The sequence below is a fragment of the Hemiscyllium ocellatum genome, chromosome 29 (assembly GCF_020745735.1).
Source record: "Hemiscyllium ocellatum isolate sHemOce1 chromosome 29, sHemOce1.pat.X.cur, whole genome shotgun sequence".
Taxonomy (NCBI): domain Eukaryota; kingdom Metazoa; phylum Chordata; class Chondrichthyes; order Orectolobiformes; family Hemiscylliidae; genus Hemiscyllium; species Hemiscyllium ocellatum.
The window spans coordinates 44,699,268-44,712,460 of NC_083429.1; the positions used below are offsets into that span (position 1 = coordinate 44,699,268).

The 13,193-nt window shown below is 41.1% G+C and overlaps 1 protein-coding gene across 1 annotated transcript in view; it reads right to left on the bottom strand.

Annotated features, from left to right (window-relative positions):
• sik2a (salt-inducible kinase 2a) overlaps nt 1-12,824 on the bottom strand; it is a 148,728-nt gene extending 135,904 nt beyond the window's left edge. Inside the window, exon 1 of the mRNA XM_060846697.1 lies at nt 12,330-12,824. Within this exon, the coding sequence (XP_060702680.1) occupies nt 12,330-12,464 (135 nt within the window). The 5' untranslated portion in view covers nt 12,465-12,824. The remainder of the gene's footprint in view (nt 1-12,329) is intronic.
• Between the last annotated feature and the right edge of the window lie 369 nt (nt 12,825-13,193).

Sequence of the window (13,193 nt, forward strand, 5' to 3'; positions counted from 1 at the left end):
GTACCCAGACTCCCTGAGATGGGACATCAACTGGAGAAGTACTTGCTCAATTAAAGAGGATTACAAAGTAATTTACGAACTGTCCTATCACGGTATTGAAATAGTTAATTATTTTTTTGGGAAGCAGTGATGCATTACTTAGCTGGTAAAAGCAGTGTCTCAGTGAGCTGCACAGACTTTAGTGCTCACAGGGGTGGTTTTGGGTGGGTATGGGGGGGCCAGGAATGACTACACCTACAGCAACCTGAAACATTAACCCTTTCTCCTTCCACAGAGGCTGTCAGGCCTCTTTAGTATTTCAACCATTTTTTCCCTTATGAACATCACAGTCTTTCCTGCTCCTGATTTAGGTTCCAATTTGGATGCTCATATTGAGGGTTTATGCCCGAAACGTCGAACCTTCTGTTCCTTGGATGCTGCTTGACCTGCTGCGCTTTTCCAGCAACACATTTTCAGCTCTGATCTCCAACATCTGCAGACCTCACTTTCTCCTGCTCATATTGACCCAAGTTCGGAAAAGTACATGTCATTTGATGCCTTGGAGTAGATATCCACGTATGAGGTCCTGGCGGGGTCACACTTGGTGGTATACACACTACCCCGAATGAACAGCTTAATGCCTAGGTCACTGCTACGACTACTACTACTACTACTGGAACTCAAAGGTTGTCAAGAGCATGAAGCAACACACTAATGAAAATTCTGCTTCTCTCTCTAGATGTTACCAGACCTGTTGAGCATGTTTCAGCATTTTCTAATTTTACCCCAGTATGGAGACGCTGGTCTCCGGTGTAAATTAGTGAATTTTAAAAAAAGCATAACTTTTAAAAGACTGATTTTTTAAAAAAACTTTTCTCTGAAAATTCCAATTTTCAGGATGTAACCCCTTTTTAAAAACATTGAAACAGCACCAGAATGTTTACACTTTAAAAGTTCAAGCAGGACAGAGAGATGTTATTTTCCCAACTACTGGAAATAAGAACAAAGAGACACAGTTTAAGAGAATTATCACATGGGTTATCAGAGCAATGGAATGCCTTACCATATGCCACCATGGAAAAGGAGTTTATAGCATTTCAGAAAAAAACCTGAAGAGTTTTAAAAGAAAGAAAAGAATACAGAGGTGAAAATGTTAGAGGACAGACTAAAGGAGATAGTTTCAATTGAAGAACTAGCATAGGCATAATGGACAAATGGCTTCCTTTTGTTCTGGTATTTATTATAATCAAGGTCAGACTTTAGGAACAAAATCACCAAAATATGAACCTAGCATTAATGTTGCCAAAAGAACGCAGTTTTCCCAAATCTGTGAATGGGCATTAATGGCCAAGATACTAAACCACACTCCACTTCAGGATTGTTGACACTCTGAGCTTCCTTAACTGAACACACTGACTGACCCATGCATCAGCTTGAAGGGAGGGTACAACTGCCCAGCAATCTTTAACAAAGCACTAAGTTCACTGTTTTAGCCCTCAATTCCTTCTTCTCTTCTGGTTTTACCCAGAACTTAAAAACTGAACTGAACAAATATTCTTGGCCTGCCTGCCCAAACTCTCATTGCCTCATATGGATTTGAACAAAAGTTTTTTTAAAAAAAGGTCAAGTTTTAAATTTGTGGTCCCAGCTTGGCCAGGGTCTTCATCGCAGACAAGAGAGAAAACACTAAGTTGAGCTTTCAAGTTTAAAATGTGTCTATTTCCTACCTGTACTCATTAGAATGAGGTAAAACAAGTAGGAGATGAGATAATCTGTGGATGCAGAATGGTTTGGTTCCTCTGCCAAAAGTTAAAATCACAAAGTTTGTCCAAAAGTTCAGAATTGCAACACGTTGAACCAAGCCTCTCATTATTGTACAGAAGCCAAATACAATCACCCTCTTCCTAACCCGAACCAAAGATTGCTGAATTTTGCTTTTTGTGAACAAGGATATGGAATCACGCAATCCCACTACCACTTAAATGGGGTTCACATCACTCTGTGGGGCAATGGATTGGAAATGGCTACAAGAAAAATTACTCATCCTGGAATTCTGGACAATGGAATGGTATTAGTCTTTTCAGTCACAGAGCCATTGCTCTGCTGATTACCCAACGAGCAAATCGAAAGATGCAGCATCACAAAAGTAGCATATATATATTTGTTCATCAACAGAAATGGGATGCCCTTCCATATGAAAAATTGTATAAACATCTGCTTGCTTTTTGACTTGCCCGAAAGCTTGTATATCTGACAAGGGCTGGGAAGGAACTGGTCATGATGCACCAGGCATCAGAAGGATAGAATCATAGAATCCCTACAGTGTGGAAACAGGCCCTTCGGCCCAACAAGTCCACACCAACCCTCTGAAGAGTATCCACCCAAAACTGTTCCTCCATTACTCTATATTTATCCCTGATTAATGCACCTAACCTACACATCCCTGAACACTATGGGAGAATCTAGCATGGCCAGTTTGCCTAACCCGCACATCTTTGGATTGTGGGAGGAAACCGGAGAAAACCCACGGGGACATGGAGGGAATGTGCAAACTCCACACAGACAGTTGCCAGAGGCTGGAATCAACATTAACTCAGTTCCTCTCCGTACAGATGCTGCCAGGTGAGTGGACTTTCTCCAGCATTATTGTGTGTTTGTGTTTATGATCTCTCATGTCCAATTGTGCCAAAATTCCACTTTCTGGTCACCCTGTTATCAGAAGATTATTATTAAGCTAGAGAGGGTTCAGAAGAGATTTACCAGGATGTTGGCAGGTATGGAAGATTTGAGTTATAAAGAAAGGCTGGATAAGCTGGGATTGTTCTCCACTGGAGCATTAGGAGGTTGAGATGTGACTTTATTGAGGTTTATAAAATCATGAAGGGTGCAGATAGGGTTAATGGTGGGGGGGGGGTCTTCCCTAGGATGGGGGATTTCCGAATGAGGGGGCATTTTTTTTGAGCTAAGGAGAGAGATTTTAAAAAGACATAAGGGACTTTTTTTTTAAACACAGTAGGGTTTGCGTGTGGAATGAACTTACTGATGAATTGATAGATGTGGGCACAGTTGCAACGTTTAAAAGAAACTTAGGTAAGCACATGAATAGAAAAAAGGTTTGGAGAGATATGGGGCTGGAGCAGGCAACGGAATTAATTTAATTTGAGATTATGTTCAGCATGGACTGGTTGGTCCGAAGGGTCTGTTTCTATGCTGTATGACTCTATGGTTGCTAAATTGGAAGTTCAAGGGTCCACCCAAAGTAGGCAGTGGATGCCTTCCTTATACTTATGAGGTTCCTCACTCCTGTCTCAAGCTCAGTTTGTACCCCATTCACTGTGTTCCTGGGTTGCATGTGGCTACAGCTGTGAACACTGAAGTAAAGTCTACTTTAGAACGGTTTTGTGCATCGGGGAGCCAGGGTTACACAGGAATGTTGCAGGCCAGGGTTAGGGTCAGTTAAGGTTGACTTTGCCTGCTGTCTGACAGGAAGAAATGTAAAGAAAAATACAACCACTGCAGTAACATGGTGATCTTGGGCAGGGATCCCGTTGGGAAGTGGTGAAACCCAATCATGAAAATTGGGAGTAGAATCGATAGGAAACCTGTCACAGAGACATGATGACTAACAGACTTGAACAGCTGATGTGAAAAAGATTCAGAAGCAAAATCACCAGTTGTTTTTTTTTAAACACCAGAGTAATATGACACTGGTTGCAAGACCAACTAACTACGGAGGTAAATGAACTTTTGGAACAGCTTTTCTCAAATTTGAACTGCGCCCAAAAATTTCCCACTGGAGTTGGCTTCAACATTTATTACCTGAATCACTTCATCAGAAAATTGGTACCATAAAATCTCATATTATTGCTTTGATGGAAAAGGTGATGTGAGCTTGGCTTCTCAGCTCCTGTCACGAAACCCTTGATCTCTGCCAGGGGGAACAGAACTAACCAATCCTCCAACTCCTCATAGACGAGGGGAATTGGCGAGAGTAAGAGATTGAGTGGTGTGGGGAGCACAAGCCAATGGATGCAGTTGGTGGGGTGAAGCTGAGAAGGAAGCTGTTGCTAATCCATGGATGTTCTCACGAAGAGCTCAGTCTCGGTTTGCAATGACTCCTTTATCATGTCACCAGAGACCTGTTCTGTACATTGAAACCATGACCCTACTGATGAGTGCTAAGAAAATGTAAGTTGGAAATCAGCCTATTGGAAGGCAGTGAGATGGAGAAAGGGTGACACTGACTTGGCCAATTTAAGTGCCCATCCATCCAGTTTTCACCAGTTAAAGGGATAACATCTACAAGGATGGTTAATGCTAACATGCGTTTGGGATAGAAATACAGGTACATTCAATATTCATCTCAATACAAGACAAACTTCCATAATGTCAACAATGTCAAACTACTGTAGAAAAATAGGACACTTCAGAATCTCCTGGTACTGGTCACTTCCTAAAAAGCTGCAAGCCATCTTTGCAAAATCCATTCTGGTCTCCTTCCTATTGGAAAGATGTTGTGAAACTTGAAAGGGTTCAGAAAAGATTTACAAGGATGTTGCCAGGGTTGGAGGATTTGAGCTATTGGGAGAGGCTGAACAAGCTGGGGCTGTTTTCCCTGGAGCGTCGGAGGCTGAGGGTGACCCTATAGAGGTTTACAAAATTATGAGGGGCATGGATAGGATAAATAGACAAAGTTTTTTCCCTGGGGTCGGGGAGTCCCAAACTAGAGGGCATAGGTTTAGGGTGAGAGGGGAAAGATATAAAAGAGACCTAAGGGGCAACTTTTTCACGCAGAGGGTGCTATGTGTTTGGAATGAGCTGCCAAAGGATGTGGTGGAGGCTGGTACAATTGCAACATTGAAGAGGCATTTGGATGGATATATGAATAGGAAGGGTTTGGAGGGATATGGGCCGGGTGCTGGCAGGTGGGACTGATTGGGTTGGGATATCTGGTAGGCATGGATGGGTTGGACCGAAGGGTCTGTTTCCATGCTGTACATCTCTGTGACACTATTAGAAAATTCAACAAATATGCTGAATAATTTTGGGCTAGAAATAAAGACATGGATATGTAATATGCAGTTACCAGCCTAATTCAAACTCCATCTACAAAATTACCTTAGCAATTTGTAGTGTACAGTATTTATAATAGGTGTTTATTTTACCACACAAAGATACAGCAGTTTTGTTTGCATTGACAAGAGATTGCACTAACATGGTTGGACAGAAATAAAGCCAATTGCGATACTGGAACTAGTTACTTCATTCAGCGCAATTAACTTCACTTCATTGATAGTAATTTTCTTTCAGCTGATTAATGACACATGCATTGAATCATGTAGCTCTTTGCCTGATTGACAGCTTTGCACGCCACCAATCTAGATAAAGTTCGCTCAGCAAATAAACCATAAACAGCTTTGTAACCTGCTCCTAACTCAAATATTTCAACCAGGACATTCATTACTATTCCAACTACCCATCAAAACCTGTACTGCCATTCTCACATTCCGATCACTTAATCTTAAGTGTCAACATCCCTTCTCCCCAGCACACCCCAAACCCCCATCCCAACTGCTGCATAAACGCTGTTCCCTCCACATTTCACATCGTGCGTGTGCGTGTCATCTACACTTGCAAGATCAGCTTGCCTTCTTTCCATGGATGCTGCCTGACCCACTGTGGTCTCCAGCACTTTTTTGTCTTCAGTACAGATTCCAGCATCTGCAGAACTTAGAACTACATTAAATTGGCTGGCTAAGTGTTGTACAAAGCCACTCCAGTTGCAACCAAGGCAGTATGCAACTAAGTCACAGATCAGGTTCGATTGTCAGCTTCTGCTCATCTTTGATAAGACAACACTAGGGGTGCTGTAACTGACCTTCCTACCTAGGTATCCTGGTGTGAGAAAGGAGATCTTGCTCTTGGTTACCACACAGTAATCTCTGTCAGAAAGAACACAGGACCAAACCCAAATGTAATACTCCCCAATGATCCAACAACACGACCATTTGAAATTTAATCCTATGGCTGTTACATCATACAAGGATGACGAGTGGTCAGTGTTGGACTGGGCTGGACAAATAAACCTATTGGACTAGAACGTGGTGTTGAGAGATTCTTAACATCATACAAGGAAACCATTCAGCTCATTACATCTTATAAAAAGACATGAATATAAACCAATCCATTCCCTCATCATCTCCTCGTTGCCAAGCAATTTTCTCTTCAGATGATAATTACCCAACTCCCTGTTGAAATCAATGTTCAAATCTGCCTCAATCACACCCTCAGGTAATGTACCCCAGATCCTAAACGCTGCATAAGAATGGATTTTCCCCATGTCACCTCTGCTTATTTTGCCAATCACCTTAAATTGGTGTCTGCTGGTGGAAAGTTTTCTCCTGGTCTACAATGCCCAGATACTTCATGACATCAAGCACCCATATTGAACATTATGTCAACCTTCAAGGAAAACAGCTCAGTTTTGCCATTCTACACACACAACAAGTTTCTCATTACTAGGAATATTCTTGTAAATCTTTTCTGCATCCTTTCCAATGCCTACAACATGCTTCCATAAAGTTGTTTCCAGAACTGGATAGAAAATTCTAGTTGAGGCCAAAACAATGTTTTATTAATCTTCACATCAGAAACGAACCAGTAGGAGTCCACATCCTTTTTCAAAAACAAATTACAAAAGAATTTATGCCTCTGCATTAAAGTGTCTAGAACTTTCAGTATTATACAACTTGCGAAAAAAGGAACAGGATTAGAATGGATTGCAGTTAGAGAGAAAACAGATCTCAGGTAGAAATAGTTCCACCCAATGCAATTAGATTAGATTAGATTAGACTTACAGTGTGGAAACAGGCCCTTCGGCCCAACAAGTCCACACCGACCCGCCGAAGCGCAACCCACCCCTTACCTAACTCTACCACCATCTTCCATATGCGTGTATTCTGAGGATATCTACTTTCAAAATTGTATTCACCAAGCCTTTTTCTGAAATAAAAATTAGTTTGCATGTTGCTTCTGCACAGGTTTGAACCTAACTTAAGTATATTTGGTGCTTACCATCTTTATTTGATTTGACTTATTGTAGTTACGTTATACCCAAGCAGAGAGTGAGAAGCTTTGTTTTGTGAGCAGTATAGGCAGATCACAGCAAACAAGGACATACAGATCACAGGGTGCTTAAACAGAATAAAGGTATACAAGTTTACAGCTGCACAGGAAGTGGCAAAGCAAGATCAATTTTATTTGAAGTTAGAGAGGTCCATTCAGCAGTCTCATAACAGCAGGGAAGAAGCTGTTCTAATTTGGGACAGCCACAACTTTGTTATCACAACCTTTCTACATACGCTCCTTATTTCAATCCCACAGTCTATTACATCTACCAGTTTGAGTTTGAATATTATTCTGTGACTTTGGAGCAACAGGATTCCAAACAACCAAATCCATGGGAATCACTTTGAAATACATTCTTTTAAAAGTTGCGCGCACACAATTTAAATAAAGCATGATCGGAACAAAGTTTCTGAAAATTTACACCTTTCTTATATCCATGGTTTAGAAAAAAAAGGTGCGTGACATTCAAAATTGAAATTATTCCAAATTATATTCTAAATTAGTTACATGAAACAAGCTGTCACATAATAACTGATTCACTAATCAATGAGATATGAGGAATATATATTTCCCATTTCTGATACGCTAATTTGAGCTTGCTGGTACACTGCATCTACATACACTGATCAAACCACTAAACAAGAAAGGGTTTGGAGGAACATGGGCCGGGTGCTGGCAGGTGGGACTAGATTGGGTTGGGATATCTGGTCGGCATGGACGAGTTGGACCGAAGGGTCTGTTTCCATGCTGTACATCTCGATGACTCTATGACAGTGACACTAGGGTCCAGTAAACTGCTGTGGAGAAAATGTTTCAGCATTGTCCAGTTACTTCCCAAACAGCCTGCTTTGCTGGTGCATTAAATTAATTTTAAAAATTGTGTTTCCTTTGCCCCTGTGGATTTAAAACATGTGCAACTTAACTGAAGGACAGATTGTTTTCAGCAATTTGCTGTCACAGGCTCACCACGGTTGAACGGGGGAATGTCTTTGTATTTGACCTTTCAACCCAGCACAAACAGAACATGGTTAAAAGCAAATTTTTTATTGAACAGTGACATACCCCTTCCCTCACAAATTTACAGAATTAATTGCAGGAGACAGGATTAATGCAATAATTCTTTTTACAGCACCAGATGAAATTGTAATGCAGCTTGTACTTTGTACAGTCCAAGAAAATCTAACTCTTGGTATTATACAGCACAGTACTCAGGCAGATTAAACATGCGCAAATCCATACTTATTTCACATAACATTGTCGGTGGTTTAGTTTAATATCTCCATTCTATTTTCAATTCACTTGGGGTCGTGTGGGTCACTGGCTAGGAAGCATTTATTGCCCATCCCTAGTTGCCCTTGAGAAAATGGTGGAAAGCTTTCTTCTTAACCGTTGCAGTCCATATGCTGTAGGTAGGTTTGCAACACTGTTAGGGGGAAGATTCCAGGATTTTGTTCCAACAACAGTGAATGAGCAGAGATATATTTCCAAGTGTGGATGCTGAGAAGCTTGGAGGGGAACATACATGGCAATTTAACTTGCACATTCCAGGCCACAGGAATAGATTAGGTCCTACTACAAGATTTTCAAAAAACATATTCCTTTTAGCATTCTAGTATTAATACAAATTTTGTATTCAGATTTATATTTTCAACTACATGGGATTTTGACCTGGAGAAAAGAAAAGTGAATTATTTCAGTTTTAAATTTGGAAGTGTCTGAGAAATTTTGCATGCAACATTAGGAGCCGCCCACAAGACTAGGACTCTGAGTCTGTGGCCCCACGCTGAGGTTGCCCAAGAATACATGTCTTAATCCCAGAGGCTGGTCCCAGAGGGGCGATAGAAACAAAAGCCACTAGACATAGAACTCTCCTCATTACGGATTCCCCACAGTAACAATTAAACTAGCCTTTGTTGCCTCGAGGACTCTTCCAGCTGTTGATAGCATTCAACTTTGAAAGACTAGAGGAAAATTCCATTCCTGCAGCATTTTAAAATATAGAAGCTAACTAGACGCATTGAAAACATAGGGCTGTGCAGAAAAGTGACCAACATTTGTACACACCTTTTGCAATATTGCTCTTGCATTGTAGGCAAGGGGATTTTGCTTTTATACGCTGAACTATTCCAATTGAAGGATAATCCCCAATTTACAGATCTGCCTTCTTCATTTGTTCAATAACTTACAGATTCTGAAGAAAATGATGTCCCAGGTACAAGTAATGGGAAAGAGGAGAAAAAAAATCACTCAAATGTAAAGCCCTAGTGCCATCAGATTTAGAAAATAAACAATTTTTGCACTTATATGCAATTCAACTGTAACTTAAAATTAACACTGTTCCTATATTAACCCCTATATAAAATGGAGATGGAAATCCTGCATAATCAATTATAGTCCATGAACATCTGGCTGAAATTCACGCTCATGGTGTTAAACGATTGGGAGTGGGGTTGATATAAAAAATACATATACACTCCTACTGCAAAAATAAAACCAAAAAACACCGAACCAGATCAGAGAATAATGTGAACACAATTGAGAGCCCTTTTTCAAAGAAGGTGCCTCCTCACTCCTTAACGGTATTGACTATGTTGCTGCGGGTTTCTTGCCGATAAGATGCAATCATTCAGAAAAGCACGGGGGTTGGTGACATCTTTCACAGGTCAACTTTACATCCTCGGGCATTCCTGGTCACTGCAAGTTTTGTGGGGAAATACTTCTGCAAAAACACAGTGGAGCTTCACTGCTCATGTTTTAAAGGGATGGCTGCACTTTCATTCTCGCTGAGTCTGGTCCTTTCATTCCAATCATCTTTTGAGATGATCCAAATTAAAAAGAGTGCGTTTGGTGTGTTCCACTCAACCAGAGACAGCATCTTTTTTAAAAAAAAAAGAGGGTGATGGGGGGTGACGGGTGGAGAGAGAGAAAAAACACAAGCATTTGGAACTCTCAGGTAACGTGAACACTCCCACCCACTGGTGACAAACTGAAACAAAGCGACTGCACCTTTTAATATTGAAACACTTGACAGTTACATTGAATTCTCAGCCTGTCTGGATAGGAAGGCTACAGTTTACCATGAAACCCCAAGTCGCACATGAAAATCTAAGCTCCTTTTGCCACATGAACTTGAAAATTGACGGACTTAAATATAAAAGTTGATCATTTCTCCCCATTCATAAAATTGCCATAAAATTCATGAGAACTCCCAATCCTGTGAATGTATTAAACTTTTCAAAGTGAGAGAGCTTTCAAGAGGTTGTTTCTTTTTCCCCTGTAGTTTTGAATCCAGAAAGTTTGGAGTCAAATTTGCACTGTAATGTGTCGCTGTACACTTCAGTATCTCCATCAATTATTGAAAGGGGTTCTACCCATTGGAAATCTGAGCGTCTCCCAAGGATCTCATCTGCTCAAATCATCAAAATACCCTGTGCGTTAAACAACAGTCCCAATGTAATCCTCACCTGTAAACAAATTGCAAAGCCTTGGGAGAGACGCGTATAACAAGCAATATTTCAATCCCTGAGCGTGCCTTTACTATAACATAAATTTAAAAAAGGTCAGTTTAATATGGCGAACTGGCCAGACATATGAGCTCATTAAAAATGTATGAACACAATGTTCAAATCCCTTAGAAGGTTTCACAGAAGTAACTTTTTTTGTTTTATTCCAAACTCTGTTGGAAAGTGTAATTTTCACATTATAGTTAAAGCAGTGGCCTGTGACACAAGGAAAATCAATTTAACAGAGTTACATAGCGTCTCATATCACAGAACTGACATTAAAAACGTTCACTGACCAACGCCCGCCCCTTCCCCAAAAACATCATTTGTCCCTTAAGTTTTAGCCAGGCTCGACCTCTCTATCGTTAGAAATTCTCTCACTCCTGGGCACCACAGAACCCAGTAAAAACAAATCTTCCCGCACAACTGTTCCTTCCAACCTGCAGTACGACTCATTCTAAAGTTCGTTGGAGTATCATCCCGAAGAGGATTAAAACGCGAGGATTTTTTAAAGTCATCGTTTTATTTCTCAGCTGGCAAGGTTAACTACGATCGAAGCCAATTTATCTCGTCGGGGAAATTGATTTTGTCACAAGGGGATCAGCAATGAGTCCAGAATTCCAAAAGCAGCACTCGGCCTAAAGTGGACCATCACTTTAGTAAATTGTATCCAAAGAGACTACAACAGCTTCCACTTGCTAAAATCATGTTAACTTGCTACATTACTTGATACATGAGTATAATACAGGGTAGACAATTTTAAACATTGTTGCCTTTAGCCTCATTATTGCAAAATAACCGCCTTATGTTACGTACTGACGTACAAAGACAACAAAACCAGACAATTCTCGAAGTCAGTTACATTTTATATCACGCCAAGAGGTGACTGACTTCAGGGTGACTGTCAAACATTAACAGTTTGGACAACTGGATACAATAAAAAAAGCGAAATTAGGAACAATATTGTTTGAAACTAAAAGTTAACAAGTGCTTTTGAGCTCAAAATAAACGCATTTCATTGTTATACTTTGGTAAAAGACTCGGCGGTACACTTTCCAGATATTGTATTCACCTACACAATTACGCATCGCTCTTTGCCACAACAAAAATCTACCTATTGCTGAAGGTGACTGTGTACTGGAGGGAGAGCAAGCAATTGCCAAAAGACCAACGTGCATGTGCTCAGAATTACTGTTTCCAACACAGACAGATAATCCATATATTTACAGAAAAAAAACTCAAAACTGCCAACACATTGCAATGCAGGGAGCACCAAAAATTAAAAAAAAACACGACTTCCCATGTTGCAGAGAGAACTTGGCAGCTCTGAATTGAATGTCCCTGGCACGAGCGGACACACGACCGAATATGAACCAGGGTTTGCATCTGCTGCTCAAGACACCGCGGCTGAGGAATTCAGACAGACTCAATCACAGTCCAAACCTAAAGCCCCCAAAACACTTTCAGAAACAAGAAGGCAGTGAGAGAGAGAAAAAAAAGCGGTTTGTCGCAAGTGTATTTTTAGGTGGTGGGGGAAACACGTTCTTTTGAGATTTTAATTTTTTGAAAACTCCTTAGACATTTCTCCCAACCCCAGTCTACTATCCTCATTTTTTTTTTGTCCTTCTCCTCATTCGGCTGCGATCCTTCCCCCTTTTTCTGTCGACAGAAGCAAACAAAAGGCTTGATGCGATTAATAAAAAAAATTCCCCCACTTACCTCAGTTTTGGTGATGCGGTGCCTGGCCAGCTTAACGACTGCGAAATTCCCTTTACCTAAAGTACGCTCGATATCGTAGAAACCCACCCGCACGGACGCCCGATGCAACTGACTCGGGCAATCCGCCATGACCATGCTGGGAGCTGGTATATAACACAGCTAACTGCACTCATATACACAACACCGGACCCACAACAACAAACACACCAAAGTAAGTTTCTCTCATGTGTGTGGGGGGAAGGGGGAAGCAAAAAAAAATATTAATTTAGAAAAACAAAACAGGATCTAAGAAATGGTCGGAGGATACTTTAAGGAAGATGTGTGTGTGTAAGGGGAGGGGGGAGGAAGCAAAATAAAAAAAAGGTGGGTGGAGGGCGGGATACTGAATAGTCTCAACCCCGATCTAAGAGGCAACAAAAGGGAAATAAGGTTCTAAGGTCCCGATCGTTGCAGGAGAAATCATTGCTAGCCTGGCTGACGCATATTGACGTAAAAAACTCCGGACTAATGTGTGCAGAAGGCGGGTTCTGGAGCTTTTTCTCACACAGCCCTGCGAATTTATCTCCATAGCAACCCTATCCACCTTTTACGTCAGAGACAGCCACTTCTATTCTCGAGGTTCGTCAACTTTGAAGTCTAAATACTGCCACAGCGCTGCTGCTACAGAATGTGCTTTCTCTCTCTCTCTCTCTCACACACACACACACACACACACAGGATTCAACACCTAAAGCAGGGGAGTTTCTGCTCTGACTTCACATCTGCTGCCTCTTCGGAGATTTTGCCTCTTTTCTGCGCACTCACCTCCCCCCCCACCAACCCAAATTAAGAAACTGAACACCAAAAGGGAGTTGGAGACTTCTA